The sequence below is a fragment of the Morus notabilis genome, unplaced genomic scaffold (assembly GCF_000414095.1).
Source record: "Morus notabilis unplaced genomic scaffold, ASM41409v2 Scaffold97, whole genome shotgun sequence".
NCBI lineage: Eukaryota > Viridiplantae > Streptophyta > Magnoliopsida > Rosales > Moraceae > Morus > Morus notabilis.
The window spans coordinates 46,278-68,388 of record NW_010357090.1 but is presented as its reverse complement, the minus strand read 5'-3'; the positions used below and the strand labels follow the sequence as shown (position 1 = coordinate 68,388).

The 22,111-nt window shown below is 36.6% G+C and overlaps 1 protein-coding gene and 1 pseudogene across 1 annotated transcript; both read left to right on the top strand.

Moving 5' to 3' along the window:
- Positions 1–10,214: 10,214 nt before the first annotated feature.
- The window catches only part of LOC21398870, a 44,621-nt pseudogene continuing 32,724 nt past the window's right edge, over positions 10,215–22,111 (top strand).
- LOC112091218 (receptor-like protein kinase FERONIA) lies at positions 12,110–12,553 on the top strand. Its single transcript, XM_024164269.1, has one exon. The coding sequence runs from the start codon at positions 12,176–12,178 to the stop codon at positions 12,551–12,553; it is 378 nt and encodes a 125-aa protein (XP_024020037.1). The 5' UTR covers positions 12,110–12,175.

Here is a 22,111-nt window from a genome sequence, read left to right as displayed (position 1 = left end):
GGGGGGGGGGTGGGGTTAATTTTTTTGGATGGGTAATTTTTTTTTATATTTTTTTTTAATTTTTCCCTTTTTTTTTTTTTTTTTTTTTTGCCTGGTCACAGTCCTTTCTTTATTTATAGTTTAAATGGTGAAAGTTTTAGTTGAGTTTGATTATCGTTCTGATAGTGGTTCACTTTTTTACAGGTTAAACAGTGGAGATGATTTTTTTGTTCAAGCATTTTGTCAAGGTGGAAGGATTTACTTCACCATTGCACTAGTGAGACGTTTTGGAGATGATTTCTCTGTTTTCTTTACTTGTTTTGAATGTTAAGGTTTTGGACATTGTATGAATTATGTTGTAGACGTAATTTTATTGCCATCTTGGTAGATACTAATAACAATTGATATGTTGAATGTTTTTATGTTTTAATTTGAATGTTCCTATTTAGATATATCACATATCTCAGAATTATTATTTATTTCAATGAATTTAAAAGGATATCAATAATAATTTTAAAAAGTTACAATAATATGAATATAACAAGGAAAAAAAGTTATTAATTTGTATTGTAGCTATGTTAAAGAGCTGTAAGAGGATCAAAATAACTTGTCTTAACGCTATAATACTTCAATTTTATAGCGCTTTCTATAACTCTCTTGAAACGATATGTTTTCTTAGGACCTATTATAGCGTCCGCTGTCCTAGTATTTTAAAAAGTGCTATTCTTAGTGATTAATAACGTTTTTAGTCTGCTACTGATGTTGCTATTTCTTGTAGTGCGAATTCGGATTTTTAATTGCTTTTTACTCATTTTTACTCCTTTTTAAATCACAATTAATTCCTAATTATTATCGTCGCACCTAAATTAAACACAATGAGAATTAATACAGATTGTAGAGAAGAAACTAAATGAAATCAACTAACATACAAGAAGATAAAACAAAATAAATTAAATGAAACTAAACTAAAAATTATATAAAAACGAATAAAAATCTCGAGAACAAAGCCAATTTAAAAGTAAATAGGAGCGGAAATAATTCTAATTTATAGAGTTATCAATGACCAAAATTGGAAGGTGATCAAGACTAATGACGTGATCTTAAATGAGGAGATCCTATATAAAGATAGGCTGAAAGCAGAGACAGGAGGCTCAGTTTCAGAGACCAAGAAAACTGAGATAGTCCTGTGAATGAGGAGGAGCATACATGGGTTGAAGATCATGAGAACATAGACTCAGAAGAAGAAGTACAGAGAACTCCCGCTACAACGGTCAAGAGGTTTAGCAGAACTGTTAGGGCACCACATAGGAATTCTCCTGCGTTGAATTACATTTTATTGACCCACAGAGCAGAGTCAGAGAGTTAATGAAGCCATGGGGGCTAAGGAATCGGTCCAGTGGGATTTGGTTATGAAAGATGAGATGAACTCGTTAACGTCCAATCAGACATGGCAGTTGGCTGAGTTACCAAAGGGTAAGAAAGTTTTGAAGAATAAATGCGTATACCGGATAAAAGATGAACATGACGATAGCAAACGGTATAAGACAAGGCTAGTAGTAAAAGGATTTCAACAGAAAGAGGGCATTGACTACACGAATACCTTTTCCTCGGTGGTGAAGTTAATCACAATTCAAACAATTCTTGCATTGGTGGTATAGGAAGATTTGCTCTTTGAGCAAATGGATATGAAGACAGCTTTTCTTCATGATGACTTGAAGGAAGAAATTTACATGGTGCAGCCACAAGGGTTTGAGTGAAGGGGGAGAAGATGGTGTACAAACTTCAAAAGAGCTTGTATGGTCTTAAGCAAGCTCCCAGTCAGTGGTATAAAAATTTTTACAGTTTCATGAGCAGTATTGGGTTCTTAAGATGCCTTGTAGATCACTGTTGATACATGAAGAATTTTAGTAGCTCGTTCGAAGCAGTTTGCTATGAAGGATTTAAGTGCTGCAAAACATATCATTGGGATGAGAATTACAAGTCATACTAATATCCTAAAACTGTCACAAGAGGAATATGCGAAGAAGGTGTTGAAGAGGTTCAACATGGAGGATGCAAAATCGATGAGTACTCCTTTGGCTAGTCATTTCAAGCTGTTGAAGGAACAAACCAACTTCGGAGCATGAGCGAGTCTATATAGCTAAGGTGCCTTATGCCTCCGCTATAGGCAGTCTCATGTATGCTACGATAAGCACTAGATTGGACATTATGTATACAGTGGGGATGGTCAGTAGGTATATGAGTAATCCAGGCAAATAGCATTGGGAAACAGTGAAGTGGATTCTGATAGGTACGCAGGTTTAATGTGTGTGTGTGTGTGTGTATATATATATATATACACACACACACGTTCTCTACAAGCAAAAAAAAAAGTTCATAACACGTTCTTAGCAAGAAAAAAAAATGTACATGCACGTTTGTTCGTTTCTTCAACAAAGAAAGGGAATAGTAAATGAAACACGAGTTAGACTTTCTTGCATCCTGGCCAAATATAAGTGCTACTTTAGCTTTAATCGGGGATTTCTCACCCAGTGTTACTTTTACAAAAGTGATCCCGAATTGACAACCATATCTTCATCTAGTACGGAAGAAAAAATATATTTTTATAAACACCTCCATTGAATATTGGTGCATTGTTACTTTGTTTTGGAAGTACGTAATATCGTGAAAAATGCTTCAGATCACTAATAGAAGACCCATGAGTTACTTTTTTTTATTCTTTTTTATATATAACTTTTTTCGTTGCCTTTTCAAAAAATTTTATGCAGGTCTTGGTGAGTTTACTAAAAGGCATCAATTTAATTATTAGAACATGCGTTAATAAGCTATTATGTTAATAATCGAAGTCTGTTCCAAAAACACCCTTAAAGTTGTGGTGCGGTCGAAAATCTAGTTTGAGACACGTACACATATGGGGGTGCCCGCCACATATGCTAAAAGGAAAGACTGGGAAGTTGGAACTCAAGTCAGAAGTGTGTATGTTCGTAGGATATCCTGATGAAACGAAGGAAGGTTTGTTTTATAGTCAGGCAGATCAAAAGGTCTTTGTATCGACAAATGTCACGTTTTTAGAGCATGACTATATGATATATTTTAAACCCATAAGTAAAATAGTTTTGGAAGAGTTACTTTCCGATGAGATTAGGCCACAGCCGGCAAGAGTTGTCGGACCACTAAGAGAAAAGGCCGCAGTTCTGGATCAGACTCCTATGGCACCTCGTCGTAGTGGGAGGGTAAGCAAGTTACCCGACCGGTATACCGGGGAAGCCTAAATCGTCACTGCTGATAACGGTAAGGAGGATCCATCGACCTTTAAGGATTCGATGGATGATTCTGATAAGGAAGCATGGCCAGAAGCTATGAAACTCGAGATGGAGTCTATGTACTCTAACTCAGTCTGGCAACCTGTAGATCTACCCGAAGGGGCAAAACCCATTGGATGTAAGTGGATCTTCAAGAGAAAGAGAGGAGTGGATGGAAAAGTAGAGACTTATAAAGCAAGGCTAGTGGCTAAGGGTTATACCCAAAAGGAGGGAGTTGACTATGAGGAAACTTTCTCACCAGTAGCTATGCTTAAGTCCATCCGGGTACTCTGGCCATTGCAGCATATTTTGACTATGAGATACGGCAAATGGATGTCAAGATAGCTTTTCTGAATGGCTATCTTGAGGAAACCATTTATATGGACCAGCTAGAGGGTTATGTAGAGGAAGGCCAAGAGCAGAAAGTCTGCAAGTTGCAAAGGTCCATTTATGGATTGCAGCATGCTTCTAGATCATGGAACATCATGTTTGATGAGGCTATAAAGTCTTATGGATTTGATCAAAACATTGATGAACCATGTGTCTACAGTGCATGAAAGAAGAGAAAGTGGTCTTCTTAGTTATTTACGTCGATGACATCCTACTCATTGGGAATGATGTGGGATTGGTGACAGATGTAAAGGAGTGGTTAGCCAATCAATTCCAAATGAAAGATTTGGGAGAGGCGAGCTATGTTCTTGAGATTAAGATTATTTGAGATCGCAAGAAAAAGCTTTTGGCGTTATCACAGGCGTCTTATATAGACAAAGTGTTGTCTAGGTACTCAATGCAGAACTCCAAGAAAGAGAATTTGCCTTCTAGGCATGGTATTCATCTTTCTAAGGAGCAATGTCCAAAGACTCCACAGCAGGAAGAAGATATGAGACGATATCCCTATGCTTCGGCCATGGGAAGCCTTATGTATGCCATGTTGTGTATAAGACCAGATATCTGCTATGTAGTGGAACTAGTCAGTCACTACCAGTCGAACCCAGGATTAGATCATTGGGTTTCAGTGAAGTGTATTCTTAAGTATCTTAGGAGAATGAGAAACTATATGTTGGTATATTTCGGAGAAGATCTATCTCTCACCGAATACACGAATTTCGATTTCCAATCGGATAGAGATAGTCGACGGTCGACATCTAGATCTGTGTTCACTCTTAATGGATGAGCCATGGTATGGAGAAGTGTAAAGTAAAAGTGTGTTGCTGACTCAACCATGGAAGCTGAATATGTTGTAGCTTGTGAAGCCGCAAAGGAAGCTACATGGCTCCGGAAGTTCTTAACTGATCTGGAAGTTGTTCCAGATATGGATAAGCCAATTAAGCTTTACTGTGACAACAGTGGAGCGGTGGCTAATTCAAAAGAACCTAGAAGCCATAAGAGTGTGAAACATATAGAAAGGAAATATGACTTGATTAGAGACATTGTGGATAGAGGCGATGTAGCGGTTCTGAAGATCGCGTCAGAAAAAAGCCTTGCTGACCCGTTCACGAAGACATTGCCATTGAATGTATTTGATCGACACTTAGATGGATTTGGGATTAGAGATATGACACACCTGCTTTAGGACAAGTGGGAGATTGTTGGGAATAGTGTCCTAGAAGCATGAGATGTAATAGGATATTTATTATTTATTTAATAATAGAGTTTATTCATCATTTTATGTGCATATATTTATGAATATTTTATGAATATCAAATAAAAATTCCGTGATTATTTATGTAACCTTAAACATTGTATATAAGTGTTGTATACGAAAGGATAATGTATAAGGATAATAATTAAAAAGTGATGTTCGTAATAAATCTAATTAAAGTTCAGAATCTTTAATTAGAACATTACTAATACATGTCATTCCCATTTAGAATGGAATAGTGTTATCTGCACTGTTTATATGGTGTGATATTGAATGAGTGTATTACGCATAATGAGATTATGTGGAACAGGGACAAAGACACAATATGAATTTTTAATAATTTCCGTTAAGTATAAAAATTCTAATTGAGTCTACCGATGGTCATATATAGAATGATCTTAATCTTGAGTTCTTAACAAACTCCTATTTATGGATTTGTGTCTTTTGATTTACTCGGTACGGATTCTGATACCCTGAATCCTATTCCTTGTATTTTGGAGACATGATGAAGTAAGTAGCCAAGAATGTTATTATACGAGATGGAATCCATTCCTTCTTGAGAAAGAAGTAGATAAATAATTCTCTTGAGTATTGATTTGGTACTTGGATTAGTAAGAGCACTCTGGTTCATGAATATGTTTTATGAATCACTATCCATTAGAGAATCAATGGTACTCAAGGATGAAGATATAATTAGAGAGGTTAACAGATTCTACCTAGCTCTAAATATGAATTATTTATGGAGGGTTGATCTATATGCAATGACTATATCAAATGTACACTTCAGAGTTTAGAAGTAATTTATATCTATAATTTTAAGAGTGCAATTCTAAGTTTATAGTGGAGTAACTATTGGAATTAATGGAATTAATAAATTAATTAAAGTGTTTAATTAATTATTAATTTTATTAGAGCTCGAGATTATAGGTCCATTAGTCCCCACGTCGTCCTTGTAATTCTACCAGACACAAAGGGCAAAATGGGATTTTTAGAATTATAGAATTCTAAAATTAAATACTCGAAAATAATTAATTGAGAATTAATTATTATTTAAATAATGTGATTATTTAAATTTGAATTTGAATTATGAACATAATTTAAATTTATCCTTTTTAAACTTATTTGATAAGTTGTTCAATTTAGAATTCAAATTAATTTAAGTTTGACTTAAATTGGAATTTGAATTTGAATTAAAATTGGACTGCAGGATAAAGGATGATTTTCTCTTCCTTCCCTATCTGTATTTGGCGCCTAACATAGGGATAAGATCATCGAGGTTGGCCGGCCATCTTGAGGATAAGGAAAAAGAGATTTTGTTCCAAATTCAAATATGAGATAATTAACAAGCTTTATCTTCGAGATAGAGATTTGATTCCTTTTAGAAGTTCGACTTCTACTCTATAAATAAGAGAATAATAGAAAATTGTACGAGATAATTTTTGACCTAATTTTCTGAGGGTGGCCGAAATTCCCTAGTAGAGTGAGAAGGAAAATTTTTCTCCAAAAAAATTTCACATTGTGCATGCGTTGGTGTTTGTGGAAATTCGAGTGTTTATTCCAACCCGTTTTTGTCTCAACTGTGCCCATACACACGTCTACGTAGATTCAAGGAATTGACGTGGAAGACTTTGGTTTTCTAAACACAAGGCTTTGGAGCAAGGATTGTTCAAGATCGAAGAACTCAAGTTATCATCCTAATCGGCCTCTAGGTATTTTTTCTAATTGAGTTCTTAATAAATAAATTAATATGATTAATTTATTCGTGCATAAATTAATATAACCTATAGAGTATCTCAAAGATTTTATGAAAATTTTTGTTATACACGATCCGCCTCCCACACGCTTCCACATCCGAATTCGATTCGGTAACCAGCATCTTATTGGTATTATGTTTTTAATAATATTAAAATCGTAACTTCGGCCGTGTTTGGAATTGATCCCGTTTTTATTTTTCACGTTTTTTGAGAAAAAAATGAAAATATTTTCAAAACGGCGTTTGGTGCAATAAAGATAAAAAACAGAAATGAAAACGATTTTTTGATTTAGTGTAAAATGGAGAGAAATGAAAAACGAATTTTAGTCATTTTTCATTTTTTGTTTTCATTTTCTCCTTTCTTGAGCATAGAGAGAAAGAGAGACATTAATGGGTTTTTTTACACTAAAAATAATCTCTTGATAAAACTACCAAACGCATTTTTAAAAATAATTTATGTCTAAGATTGAAAATGTTTTTATTTTCATTTTCATGCAAAAAATAAATTCATTTTGGAACGAGTTCCAAATGCACCGTTCACTTTTAAAGAAAGGTTCTTTTAACACCTACAACTGATTTTTAGGACAATGTACATTTTACGTTTCTCACTAATTAACAATAAACTAGTAATTTTAAAAATATATATGAAAATAATTTAATATATTTAAAAATTAAACAATCATAATAAATTAAAATGTTTTTAAAAAATATTTTTAAAGTTATTAATTTCTATTTAATTGATAAAAATGGCACTTTAGACATTATATGTACCAAAAATAAGTCTTAGGGTACTAAAAAAATCTTTCTTTAAAGGTGAAGCTACTATTTTAATATTAAAAACACAAAATACCAATAAGATGTTTCGCTATAATAAAGGATACCAAATATAAGAAGAACCAATGGATTAAAGTACCTACTATTAGGGGAAGTAAGATTTTATATATTGTTACCTCTTGCTATTGGTTTTGACTTTATTTGTATTAAGAAATTTCATTAGTTTAGTTTTGGGTTACTTACCTGATTTTATACTTGTAATGTCTATTTATATAGAGTCTCCTTTATAGTGCACCTTACTAGTAAACTTTCCTTCTTTTCTTAAACTTTGGTTCTAGAAATATAGTCCAACCACATTAAATCTCTCTTTGTCTTCTCTCTTTCTTTGTATTTCTTATTTAATTATTTATTACCTACAAGAGTTATGTACAATATTATATGATCATTGTTGTAGGGTGAAACAATACCTTAAAAATAGATCATGAACAGGGCCCACCGATCATAGGGAAACTCATTAAATGATTAAGGACAACTCAATCCTAATAGCCACGTCAACAACAACTCTTTTGGGAAGTAGACCATTATGAGAAACATTAGGAATGAACATGGAGTTGATCGTTCTCTCAAATATAAGCGAAGAGACCTTGAGTAGCTTTAACGAAGTTGAGGCTACGCGGATAAAAGGATCCACATTATTTACTTAAAGATTCGTTATCTATAATTTGAATATATGAAATACGAATAAGGAAAACACTCAGATTAATTGTAATCTCTATATTTTAGAAAATTATATCAAGAGATAAGGTAAATATCCCAAATTTAAATAAGAAAATTGACAAGGGCGGTGGCCTAGTGGTATAAATAGGGAATCATGATTCAAAAATTTCCAAAGTCTCATCTTGAGCATTAGTGCATGTATTTTTCTCCAAAGTAGTGAATTTTCTCCTCCTCTCTACAGTGGACGTAGCTTTCAAATCGAGAGTGAACCACTATAAATTTTGAATGTTCTTACTTTTATTTCATGTTTAATTACATTTCAAGGGTGACTAACCCACATTTTTGTTAAGAAATTCGTTATTATTCAATTGATTAATTTTCATTGTCAACAATCATAATCATTAATCAATATATTTTTGAATCCAATTAAAATATAATGCTGTTAGTAATCTCATAATTTTGAATTTGAGAGTTCCTTCATTTAAATAATACCACGAGAAAAAAGGACTTCTGAGTTAGAAAATAGTCGAGGTGAACAAAAAACTCGACAACCCTACAAACCCCATTAATCCATCCAACGCAACCCATTTTAACATGAACCTGACCAACCTAATTAAGAGTTCAACCCAACCTGACTATTAATTGGATGGGTTTGGGTTGAGTTTTTCCTATCCAAATTAACCTGAACTCACCTAATCTATTTATCAATATAAATAAATATTTTCCTATCTCATAATATATAATTTTTATCTCATATTTTACATTATTTATTTGACAACCGATTATGTTTAACATTGTGTGAGTGTTTATTATTGTGTGTTTGTTGGTTTATAAGTTATATATTTGAACTTGCTTTACATATATTTTATTTTTATATTGGTTTTTATACATTTTTTATTTTGGGTTGAATGATTAGCTTTATTTATTTTATTTATTTTTTATTTCTTTATTATGTTCAACCCGATAAGCCCACCAAAAATCTACTCAATATTTAATTGAGTGGGTTGATTTTAAACTTTGAATTGATTATATGGGTTAAATTTAAAATCAACTCACCCAAACTTAATTGGATGGTTTGAAAAATCTCAAAAACCCACCCAATGTTCACGCCTAGAATATTGTGTTTGTTTCTGTGTATTGTTACACTTATTTGAGAATAGTGATAATTCACACTCAATTAAAGTCATAATTTCCACCATCTCAAAAAATAAGTAATCAAAACTAGAATACCTATTTACTCTCTCTATATATATATATATATCTGTGTGTGTGTGTGTGTGTGTCGCGTTTGAAATTATAATAATTAAAGTAATCTATCGTCTTATTTGTTTTCCTTCATTTGGTCATCACAAGTCAAAAAGTTTCCAAGTGTAAAATTATATGGTCACAAGGTCACACTGATTATATTTCTTATATTGAAAAAAGTAGTATGGACAAATAATTTACTAATTCCTAATTATTACACGAGTTCACACTAAAAATTCTATGCGAACATGGCGCAGAGTTCACACTAAAAAATCTATGCGAACATGAAAAAAAAAAAAAAAAAAAATCTATAGGAACATACGAAGTGTTTTCCACGTGATCTGATGATCAAATCGCGTCCTTGCTTAATCTTCAAATAGTAAACACTCCAACTTTATAAAAAGAACCACAATAACTCTACAAAGTTAAGCCCCCCAAAACCTTGGCTTGGTTATATAGATCATACAAGTTCTTTTGTTCATATACCCTCGTGTTCTTGGCAAAAGCTTCCTTTACAAATATGGTTTCTTCCATGAAACTCCTACTTATTCTCGCCCTTATCTACTTCTCTTTCTACCAAGACGCGATCATCATAACCATCGCCGATTCCACACCTGTTTATGTACACAGAGAATATCGCCCTCAACTGTGGCTCACAGGAGGAGCTAACTGCACAAGATAACCGTACTTGGATTGCGGATCATGAAAAAGATTCTCGATATTCCCTCATCGAATCAGACGGACGAACAAATCGAATATCTTCGAAGCCCGCTCACAATACACCGTCGAAGAGGTGCCGTACATGACCGCACGTGGGTCTCGATCCCAGTTCACCTACAGCTTCGGCCTCACCCCGTGTCCCAAATTCATCCGGCTACACTTTTATCCAACACAATACCGCGATCTGGGTGACTTTGATCCCACAAGGACCTTCTTTACTGTCAAAGCCGGACGCTACACTCTGCTGAAGAACTTCAGCGCGTATCTCAGCGCCGAATACTTGAAACAGCGGGCTTTCATGAAGGAGTTCTGCGTATACGTGGGAGAGAATATGGAAAAACTCGATATAGCTTTTCTTCCGGAAAATCATGGTAATAGTACTTCCTACGTGTTTGTCAATGGAATCGAGATCGTCTCCATGCCAGACGACCTCTACTACACCCCGACAGGAGATAAAAGCCCTCGTATCATTGGCCAGGGGGGCAATATCCTCGACTACACCGACAAGGCGCTCCAGACACTTTACCGGTTGAACGTCGGCGGCAACGACATCTCGCCTGATCAAGACACTGGCATGTACAGGTTGTGGACCCGAGACTTTCCCTACTTCTTGAGCTTTGGCTTTGTCCCCTGTGACACGAAAAAGAAGCTGAAGTACACTAATCTAGCAAAATATTACACCGCCCCTGATGATGTCTACCGAACCTCCATCACCATGGGAAACAACAGGACATACAATAACCTCCGCAACATCACCTGGAGGTTGCCCGTCGACTCCAGATTCAACTATCTGGTTAGGCTCCATTTCTGTGAGTTTGAAGACACGTACCAGAAGCCCGAGGATAGGATGTTCCGAATCTATCTAGACAACCGCACGGCTGATCCTGCTTTCAGTGTGATTGTTTGGACTGGTGGTAACGGGATCCCGATGTATAGAGACTTTGTGGTGAATAAATACGACGCTTTTCTCTTTGTTGATCTGCACACTAGAGCTGAGGATTCTACCTACGAGGATGCTATCTTAAACGGCATAGAGGTGTTCAAGATGAGCGATTCTGATCGTAACCTCGCGGGACCAAACCCTACACTACAGAACTCTAAGGGATCCGACCAAACAAAACACAGAAAATTCCAAGTCGAAGAAAACACTATTGGCCATTGCCTTAGGGTGTGGCGTTGCTGGCTTTGTTGTTCTACTGTCTATGGTGTTCTGTGTAGTTTTCTTGAGGCTACGGAAGGAGAAACGCTACCACGGTTCATCCAAAAGAAGATCCAGCAGGTCGACGAAGACTTCCTCCGGGAGGCTTCCTGAGCAGGTTTGCTGTTGTTTCTCGCTCGCCGAGAACAAGATGGCGACCAACAACTTTGACCAAGCGTTGGTGATCGGCAGGGGAGGTTTCGGTTACGTCTACAAAGGTCATTTGGCCGACGAAGCGTCCAAAGTTGTTGCAATCAAGCGGCTGAACAAGGGGTTATCGGGCCAAGGAGAGAAAGAGTTCGAAGCGGAGATTGAGATGTTATCTCAGCTCCGCCACGTCCATTTGGTCTCCCTCATAGGCTACTGCGACGACGACGATGAGATGATCCTCGTCTACGACTACATGGCCAACGGGACTCTTCGAGACCATCTCTATGGCACGGACAACGACCTTCTCCCGTGGAAACAGCGACCCGAGATATGCGTGGGGGAGGCGCGTGGGCTGCACTACTTCCATTCGGAAGTGAAGAACACCGTCATCCACCGCGACGTCAAGACGACAAACATATTGTTGGACGAGAAGTGGGTGGCCAAAGTTGCCGATTTTGGATTGTCAAAACTCTTCCTCCGGGAGGCTTCCTGAGCAGGTTTGCTGTTGTTTCTCGCTCGCCGAGAACAAGATGGCGACCAACAACTTTGACCAAGCGTTGGTGATCGGCAGGGGAGGTTTCGGTTACGTCTACAAAGGTCATTTGGCCGACGAAGCGTCCAAAGTTGTTGCAATCAAGCGGCTGAACAAGGGGTTATCGGGCCAAGGAGAGAAAGAGTTCGAAGCGGAGATTGAGATGTTATCTCAGCTCCGCCACGTCCATTTGGTCTCCCTAATAGGCTACTGCGACGACGACGATGAGATGATCCTCGTCTACGACTACATGGCCAACGGGACTCTTCGAGACCATCTCTATGGCACGGACAACGACCTTCTCCCGTGGAAACAGCGACCCGAGATATGCGTGGGGGAGGCGCGTGGGCTGCACTACTTCCATTCGGAAGTGAAGAACACCGTCATCCACCGCGACGTCAAGACGACAAACATATTGTTGGACGAGAAGTGGGTGGCCAAAGTTGCCGATTTTGGATTGTCAAAACTCGGTCGCGGCGACAGCGCTGTTAGTACGGCGGTGAAGTGCACTTTTGGGTACATGGACCCGGAATACGCATAGAGCCGGTAACTGACGGACAAGTCCGACGTGTACTCTTTCGGTGTGGTTCTTTTCGAGGTGTTGTGTGCCCGTAAACCGGTGGATATCAAACTCGAAGAGGATCAAAGAAACTTGGCACAATGGGCAAGGAAGTCCATAAAAGAAGGGAGGATTCAGAACATCGTAGACCCGTACTTGATAGGCAAAATTGCGCCGGAGTGTTTCAAGAAGTTCGTGGAGGTGGCGGAGAGGTGCGTCCGAGATTATTGGAGTCAACGGCCCACGATGCATGAGGTGATGGAGAACTTGGAGTTTGTGTTGGAGCTGCAAGAACAAGCGGACGCCACGCAGCTGGGGAATAATCCCGACGGGCTGTGTTCGTATCCGGAGAAGCTGTCATTCCATCTGGTTGTGGATAACCGTGGGTTCGGATACGACTTGTTGGGGTTGCGAAGTGGGGCCGGTGTTTCCACCCCGGTGGGGTCCATCACCGCCGAATCGGGCTTTCCTAGTCTGGACAGTGAAAGTGGCACCCGCGAAATATTCTCAGACGCCTCTATTTCCAAAACCCAAGAATAATTGGAAGAAAAAGTGTTTGTAGTCCTTGTGTTTGTATTTTTAAGATAAAATCGTATGTGTACAAGCTACCTGAGATGCTGAGTGATGAATCAGTTTTCTCCTGAAGAAAATTGTGGAATAGATATTAGTTGTCTCTTTCGGCAATGAGCACAAGTTGTTGATAGTCCTAGACAAACCACACTACCAGGTTTCGTGGAAGAGAGGAAAAAAGAGACTGATAATGAAGTGTTCTTGGGCCTTCATGTATGTATTTATTTGCTAATCGTGTACGTTTGAGATTTTGAGTGAATCAGATTTCTCCTGAAATTAGAGAGGAAAGTGTGAATTAGATTTGTATCTAAAATTGAGTTAGTTGACATATAACTACAAGAAAAAGGGCTGTTCGTAGCGGTTAGTTATAACGCTTTTTAAAAAACGTTACTGTTTTAATCTATAATAGCATTTATAAAGAATTATAATATATATATATATACATATATATTAAAATTTGTTGACATTTTGACTGATTTATTTTATATATATTTAAAAATATATAAATGTACAGATTACAATTATATTGAGCGGGCATTGGAAATAAATTTTCTAATTTTTTCGCTCGCTCCCTCCCCCCATTTTTTTTATTTTTTATTTTTTTATTTAATGAAATGCGCGCAGGATACGAGAGAACCAGGGAAAGGAAAAAAAAAAAAAAAAAGAAACCCCCAAATGCCGAAACGTATTCATTCTCACTCGAAGAGTCATTTGGCCGGCCAACAGGGAAACAACCTCATTCTCCCATACGGCCGGTCACTACAAATTTACCACCGTATGAGAGAAAGAAGTAAAACATGGGTAAGTTGTGAAACTAAGAGAGAAAAATTTTGAAAGTAAAATCTGCAAGTGGGATACGACCATAAACCATTTCCAGAGCACAGCTATTCTCCAGAAATCAGCCCCACAAACGAACATCACACGTTCCACCACCAACTGCCATCTCCCCATCTCTCCCTCTCTCTCTTCCCAAATTCTCTTCTATGCTTATTCATCAGCGTTAAAAGAGAGAGAAAAACGTGAGAGACTCATGACGGAAGAGGAAATGCGCCACCGTCGATTCTGACCACCTTTGGCCAACCCATAGTGATCCGAGATCAAATCCAAGAAGCCCATGAGCTGATCTACAAAACCCCCATCACCACGCCGCCCGATTCCCCGCCGATCGGCCGGAATTTCAGTTTGAAATTCCCGGCCACCGCATCTTCCAACGCAGTTTCCGGTGCCTTCCGACGTTTAATCTCCGGAAAGTGCTTTCTTTGGACTGCTCTCGTCGAACTAAACAAATCCATACCAAGTTTGCTGAACAAATCCTTTTATTCACGAGTGTTGCTTTTGCTTATCGTGGTTTCGCAATCTCCGTCCTCTTCTCGGGCTCTAATTTCCACCCCTAATTTCAGCCCTCCATATCCCAAGCTATTTCCGTAAGTAATCACAAAATGCAATTTCTTTCACAGTCTTTCGATTAATTTCTTTAGCTTTATTTAATCTGTAAATTTTTTGGTTTTGATTTTGAATTCAGGATTTGAAGGAAGCAACGGTGAAGTCGTTAGGGCTTCAAGCCGATGACCTCAAGATTTCTGGTTTTGATATAAGAGATGCGCGGGTGGGGTATTCGGTGGCGTACGAATTCCACGTTGAGGTCGACAATAAGGTGCTTCCTTTCAAGCTTTTGGAGGACATTAACAGGTGGGATTATGCCGGGGGGAGAGAGAGAGAGAGAGAGAGAGAGAGAGAGAGAGAGAGAGAGAGAGAGAGAGAGAGAGAGAGAGAGAGAGAGAGAGAGAGAGAGAGAGAGAGAGAGAGAGAGAGAGAGAGAGAGAGAGAGAGAGAGAGAGAGAGAGAGAGATTTGAAGTGTTTCAATGGGGGAGGTGGTTTTGAGCAGTGATGATTTGGAGATGAACGAAGCAGCAGAGAAGAATAGAACAGAGACAGAAATGAATACTTGTAGTAATAACAACAATAAGAACAGTAGTTATAATGGAAGAAGAAAGATGGTTGTAGTTCGAGCGGGGCGATTACGAGGTGTGACAAGTTCTTGCCGGGGATGATGATGCGGGTTTTGTTGGTCGAAGCCGATGATTCCACCAGGCAGATTATCATCGCTCTTCTCAGGAAATGCAGCTACAGAGGTCATTTTCTTTTTTCTTTTTTCCTTCGTTTTTGGTTGTGCTCATTCAGTTGATGCATTTGATTGCCTTTCGTTTTCTTTTATTTTGGTTCTTAATTCGGTTTTATTGACTTCTTTTGTTTGAATGGCGAAATGGGTTTTGCTCGATTTTCAGTCTTCAGTATATTTTTTCTGTCTCCTGAATTTGGGAGTCAGCTTCCTTCGTTTTTGGTTGTGCTCGTTCAGTTGATGCATTTGATTGCCTTTCATTTTCTTTTATTTTGGTTCTTAATTCGGTTTTATTGGCTTCTTTTGTTTGAATGGCGAAATGGGTTTTGCTGGATTTTCAGTCTTAAGTATAATTTTTTCTGTCTCCTGAATTTGGGAGTCGGCCTTAGACTTTCAGTTGTTCAAGTGAGTTGACTCCCAACCATTTTTTTTTGGTTGTACAGTTGGTGAATTCTATGTTCTTATGGGTTTTTCCTGATTCTTGAATTAGAGCAACATAAACAAGCGATAGTAATTGATGTAAAACGAAGTTGTAAAACTAATTCCTTTGAAATGAATTTTCTATTTTTTGGGGTGTGCCTCAGCAGTATTGCCGTTTTGATAGCAATTCAAGCCATTTCAAGCGATTTGACACGATATGGTTGTTTAAGAAATCCTTTTCTTACCTTCTTTTAGTCATGTACTTTATATAATATATACTTATATATTTTTAGAACTCATCAACAAATTTGGCTTGAGCTTAGAATTTTTGAATTTTATCTTAGCAACTGATTTTTTTTCTTTTTTTTGGCAGTTGCTGCGGTGCCCGATGGCTTAAAGGCATGAGAATTACTGAAGGGAAGACCACACGACGTGGATCTCATATTGATAGAAGTGGATCTGCCTTCAATATCTGGGTTTGCTCTGCTAACACTGATTATGGAGCATGAAGTTTGCAAAAACATTCCTGTTATAAGTATGTTTACTTAAATTAGGTGCTTGTACAGGTCTCAAGCAGTGGTTGGGCTGAAGGTGAATGTAAGGGAAAAGCCGGTTGGTTCCCATTTAACTATGTGGAAAGGCGAGAACGTGTGCTTGCGACCAAGGTGGCTGAAGTCTTCTGAGGTTACCTACTTGGTTTTTTGAAATTATCCCAAGAAGATTGCACTATCATTCCTGAGTTGTTGTTGGACCATCATTTGCCATTACCTTCTGATAGGAAACTAACTTTACTAAAAGAAATGAAGATATTGATGGGATATCCTTTAAAATCTAAAGTAGGTTTTAGAAAAAGAAAGTTGTTGAAAGTTGTTGTGAGGCTCGTCACATAGCCAGCTCTATCAGAGATATAAAGAAGAGTCCCACAAAAATAGGTACTTGTGAGAATCTTTCTGGTCTCTTGCGAAATTAAATAGGATCACTCTTTAGAAAAAGCAAGAGCCATTCATAACTAATTACGTTCCATTTTCTTTTGACTTTTTTATGTAAAAAAAATAGACTGTCTTTGCAAATAAACAATTTCAAGTCTAAGACGGAGAGCGTGGTTGATGTGAATCCATGCAAATCATCAGGAAAGGGGGGGAATGTCTTCGTCAAGATCGTATAGTAATTAGTAATAAAGGCCCACTTTTAAAAAAGAAACTAATTGTTTGGAGTAACCTTGATTAGAGGTCTATTTTTCTATTTTTCGGTTCAGTTTGCTTATTTTATAATGGTGATGATAAACCAGTACTACATATATAAGAGAGTACACATTACTATCACACACAAACACACACACACACACACACATAAGTAATTAGTAGCATAGATCTTTCGAATTATCATATAAATTCGACTTTTTTTTTTGTGACATCACATTTTCGTTATAGTAACTTGATTGTTGAGGGGGAAATAGTTACAACTTTTGAATTATATACATAAGGGATTTATTGTTTGATGATCAGAGTAGGTAGTACGTGTAGAGATCTGCTGCCTCGAAAAGCATGGATCGATGAGAACAAAATCTTATCCTTAAAAAAAAGTAGGGGAAACACACTTCGTGGCCAATATTCATATAAATATATGCACATTATACAAATAAATGATCTATACCTTTTAAATATAACCAGTCTGTTAGATCTGATGTTACGTTTGGTGTTCCAGATGATGTTAGAACACTGTTTGGAACACGACTTAATTAATTAAGATCTGGGTTTATTACATTCATTTGCTCGAGCAAAATAAAGTACAAAAAGTAAAGGAACACACAATATGATATTACAATTCGGTGCGCACACCTACATTTGTAGGGCCACGCCCAGACAGTAAACAGTTTCACTATGTTCCAAAAATTACAGACATCGGACGGACTTATTCACTCAAGGACTCCCTCCTAGGCAATGATGCCGTTGTGACGAATCTCCACAGTGATTGTTTAGCGTGTACCACATGTCTTCTAAACTGCACGGCGAACTCCCTTCGACCGACAGAGTTTCCACCCGAAAGCAACAAATCCCTCTCCCGAAGGACGATCTCAATAACGCACTAGGCTCACAAAAACTCAGACATCTCTTTGAATATTTTCTCAGTAATAAGCTCTCAAATTCATAGACTTTTTCTCTGGAGATATTTTATTAAGTCCATACCCCATATACTCTGAAACAAAGCCTTTAAATAAAGTCAAGAGAATCTCATTCAAATTCACGCTCGATAAGATCTCTATTATCTCTATGACTCTCTCTCCTAGATAGGCTCCCAAATATCTTCACATTATCTTCTCAATTTCCAATTCAAATAATGCAGCAAACTTTCAAATCTCCAATTTTGAACACCTTCATTATCTCCACGCACACAATATCTTCACAATGGCTTAGTTATCACATTGGCTCCATGTTGATCACCTCACGTAAATTCCAAGTGCCAATATATATATATATATATATATATATATAGATTTTTCTCTTGCTAAATTAATCTTCCATTGCAATTCGAATTCAATTCAAATTCGAATCCAACCAAAAGCCAAAAAATTGAATAATCATCACAATAACATCTCCATCCTTATTTCTTTTGATCCTTATCTCTTTCTAGAATCTCATTTAAATTCAAATAACCAATGCTTTATCTTTATTTGACCAAAGTTTTATCATTATCTCTCAAAATCTTAACTCAACAAAATCTGCAACTTTAACTTCAAATCGTCTTCTGCAATACGAAATCTTCTTCTTGGACCTGTTTTGTTTGAATTTTTATAAGATTGTCAATAAATTGCCAACTAATAAAAATACCTAACACAGTCCTTTTGTGCCTTTCTTTTGTTAACCTTTGGTTTTTGTTTAAATTTTTATTGAAAATTTCTTCAATTTTCTTTAAATTGCTATAATTTTAATATACATTGTTATATTAATTAGATAAAAATGTGGTGGTAATATATAGAAAAGACGTCTCCCACAACGGCGAAAAAATTCCCGACTCCGACCCCTTCTCTTCTTAAGCAGGAAGGGACGGAAAATCATTTCCTACTTCATATTTTAAGTTTCAAGCTCAGATATTTGATCATATGATCTTGTTGCACCTTTGATCAATAATAATAGCTTTTTGGATCAACATACACGAATAAAAACATAGTACTTCTTAAGTAGATTTTTTAATTATTGATGAAACTACATCATTGGTTATTAGAAAAGAAAAATTGAAGTATGCCTCGGTGTTCATACGATCCTTTTCTTTTCTTTTTCATGAATTCACAAAAAAGAACAGACAAAGGAATTCGTTCACTCTTGTTCTTCACAAACTGAAGCGGTGTCGTGGACTTTCTTTTACATGGCACTTTTGACCCCAATACTCTTTTCTAATTGGTATATATACCGGATGAAGAAAGAGGGAGAGAGAGAAAGAGTAAGAAAAAGAGCCAATAGCCAGCTAGTCTCCGTTCTTGTGTCCCCCCTTTTTTTTTTCCCAATCCATGTGTCCCAAAATTAAATCAGCCACCATGTAAGAACTCACAAGTCGAATAATTGAGTGAGTCTTCCCCCTGGGTCTTGGGCACGTGAATAATTAATCTAAAAGGCATCAACCTCTATCTCTCCTCTTTCTCCTCTCACTCCCTCACACGTCCAGTACACGCACAGCACTCCCATATATGCCCTAGTTTTTATTCTCATCTAAATCCTTATAATTTACTCGTCCTACAATCTGATTTGGTATTCAACACGATGAAAAACTCACCTATACTCCATCTTCATCATCTTTTCATCTTCATTTTCCTCTGTTCTTTAACATAATCAAAGTCTCCGGAAACTCAACTTCCAAAGAGTTATTGAAACTCAGTAACTCCAAAGCAAATCTCTCTATAACAACAAGCAAAGAATTTTCTCCCAAGAAACCAAACTGCAGCACCACACATGTCGTTACGGCCGTTGCGCCAGAGTGTTTGAAGGTGTATGGAAAAGTAGCGGATCGGTGCGAGAGAAGTGATAGAACACGACGGCCCAAGATGGATGATGTGTTGAGGGCCCTTGAGTTTATATTGAGACTGCAGGAAGGTGCTGATGCAGCCGCGGAGGAGGGGATAGAAATTGGTGTGGAAAATAAGAGTGATGAGAACATTTCATGTTGGAGAGGTGGAGATCAAGTGCTTGTGAGATCACAGTACAAAAATGTCGTTATGCAATCTTGTCCAACGATATTATGGCTAAAAAGTAATTCTCAAAGAATGCTTTTGAGATTCTTTAGCAATAAGGTGGGGCTGAAATGGGCAACCCAATCTACGTCCCGAGCTCTTAGAGCTTTATATTTCACGTGTTCGTGTACACTAAAGAACTGTCATGGTGAGGGTCTAAATTAAAATGAAAAATATCCACGGCCATAAAATATGTTTCATCATCTCTGTGAACGTATAAAATATCCCTACCAATGAAAAATTTACTCATCTTTCTTTCTTTTCTTTTTCTCTATTTTTTAATTTAATTTCCAATTACTTCACATGCTGATGATATCGAACTAGATTATGGATTATTCAAAAAGCAGAACGAATAAGGCAAGCTCTCAAAACTAACTAAAGAAAATTTAGAGGAATGTCTATTTATGGGACATGAAGATTTATACATATCTTTTAAAACATTAAAAAAAATTTGTATTAACTTTCTTCTTTCATTTATTAATTTAGGAGAATGACACAAAAAGATAATTCACAAATTCCCTAATTTTCCGCCAAAAAGAAAACATGAGCATGCATATTGTATTACTGGTTCCAACTTCATTACATTTCATCAAGCAGATTAATTAGTTCTTTTATAAATTAAGGCTCCGTTCATTCCATTAATTCGAATCAAACTCAAGTTTTTACTATAATGTTTTTTCTCACAAAAAAAATTTAAATTTAACTTTTTGTGTTTCAGTATTTTCACACATAAATTCACTTTTCTACTCAAATTAAAAACTCAAATTGAAAACTTGAACTAACAAAACAGCCCAAAAATAAAACTTTGATCAACTCTTTTCTTTATAATGTTTTTCTCCCTATCCAGCTTAATTAATTACATTTGATCGGGTTGATTTATTATTTAAGGTAATTATGTTAAGTTTTAGTTTTGATCATCTTAATTATTTGAGGTAATTTGAGTTTTAATCTTTTTTTTCGTAATTTATCCTTTTTCCCCCTAGCTCTTGCATGCCTGGTACTTTACACCATCCTCCAGTCTAGCATCCTCTTTTCAATCCAAGAGTTGCATGATAAGAAAGCGCCTTCCGGTTAGCTTCAATTAGTGTTTGTTAAACATACTGGGAACCTCATAACTATGCAAATCTTGATTTTGGTTCTGATGCTACGCGGGGAGGTGTTGTTGATCGAACTAATCGACTTTTCTTTTGAGAAGATTGAAAATCTATTGATTGAATCTTTCTGTGAAACAAATAATTGTGAGGCTGCAGGGCATCCCAATTTTTTATTGGGAGGCCTTTTCTTTTTGGGTCATGGTAGCATAATCTAAATTATTGCAACAGGTGTCCAGCAACTAATTACCCGATGCCCACATAATCCGCCTAGTCAAACTTGACGCCTATATATGTTGTAAGGGGTGGGGGATAGGAGGTGGATTCAAAATGTGCATGAGTGGTTTTAAATGATATTCAAAACATATTTTTGTTTTATTATTACTTTTTAGACTAAAGTCATACATAGATCCTTTCAAGTCATCCTTAAAAAAAATTAAAAGAAAAACTGTATTAAAGTCATTTGATGAATAAACGTTTAGTAAAGTTTGATTCCATTTCAAAATTGAGAACATACATACAATAGAAAATTAATATTTATTTTCATAAGCTCAATCTAGTCCACTAAAACGTCAGTGGTAGTTGGAAGCTAAAACAAATAAGTTAGCACTATACTTTTGTCATAACCCTTTTGTCCCGTATCTAAGGTAAGGTTTCTTCATTTTATATCGCTAATATTTCTTACTCCAAACTTCAGAATACAAGAATGTTCTTACATATTAGTCATATATTGTTTGAATACAAACATAATGGTCCTGTAAATTTGTTTTACTCGAAAATACCATTCGAGAAGCACACATCAGGTTTACAAATTAAAGGACGTATGAACTGGAATAATTGATTAATTACTTTACATTGAAAAAACAAAAGAAAAAAAAGAACAGGAAAAGAAAACTCACGTACGAGCATTAATGGATATAGCAAGTGCACTAAAGGCTGATTTGTACGAGGCATTAGAGAATTAATTACAACATATTTTTTCTGTATTTTAAATTCTTGTAATTAGTTGTAATATCCTTGTACGTAATTAGTTGTAATCCCCTAATTCTAGGATAGTTTCCTATTTTTGTGTTTTGGCAACTCACGGCAATGTCTCATTTTATATATATATATATAT

What these genes read in the sequence shown, in the direction of transcription:
- LOC112091218 (XM_024164269.1), top strand. Translation starts at nt 12,176, where the DNA reads ATGTTATCTCAGCTCCGCCACGTCCATTTGGTCTCCCTAATAGGCTAC.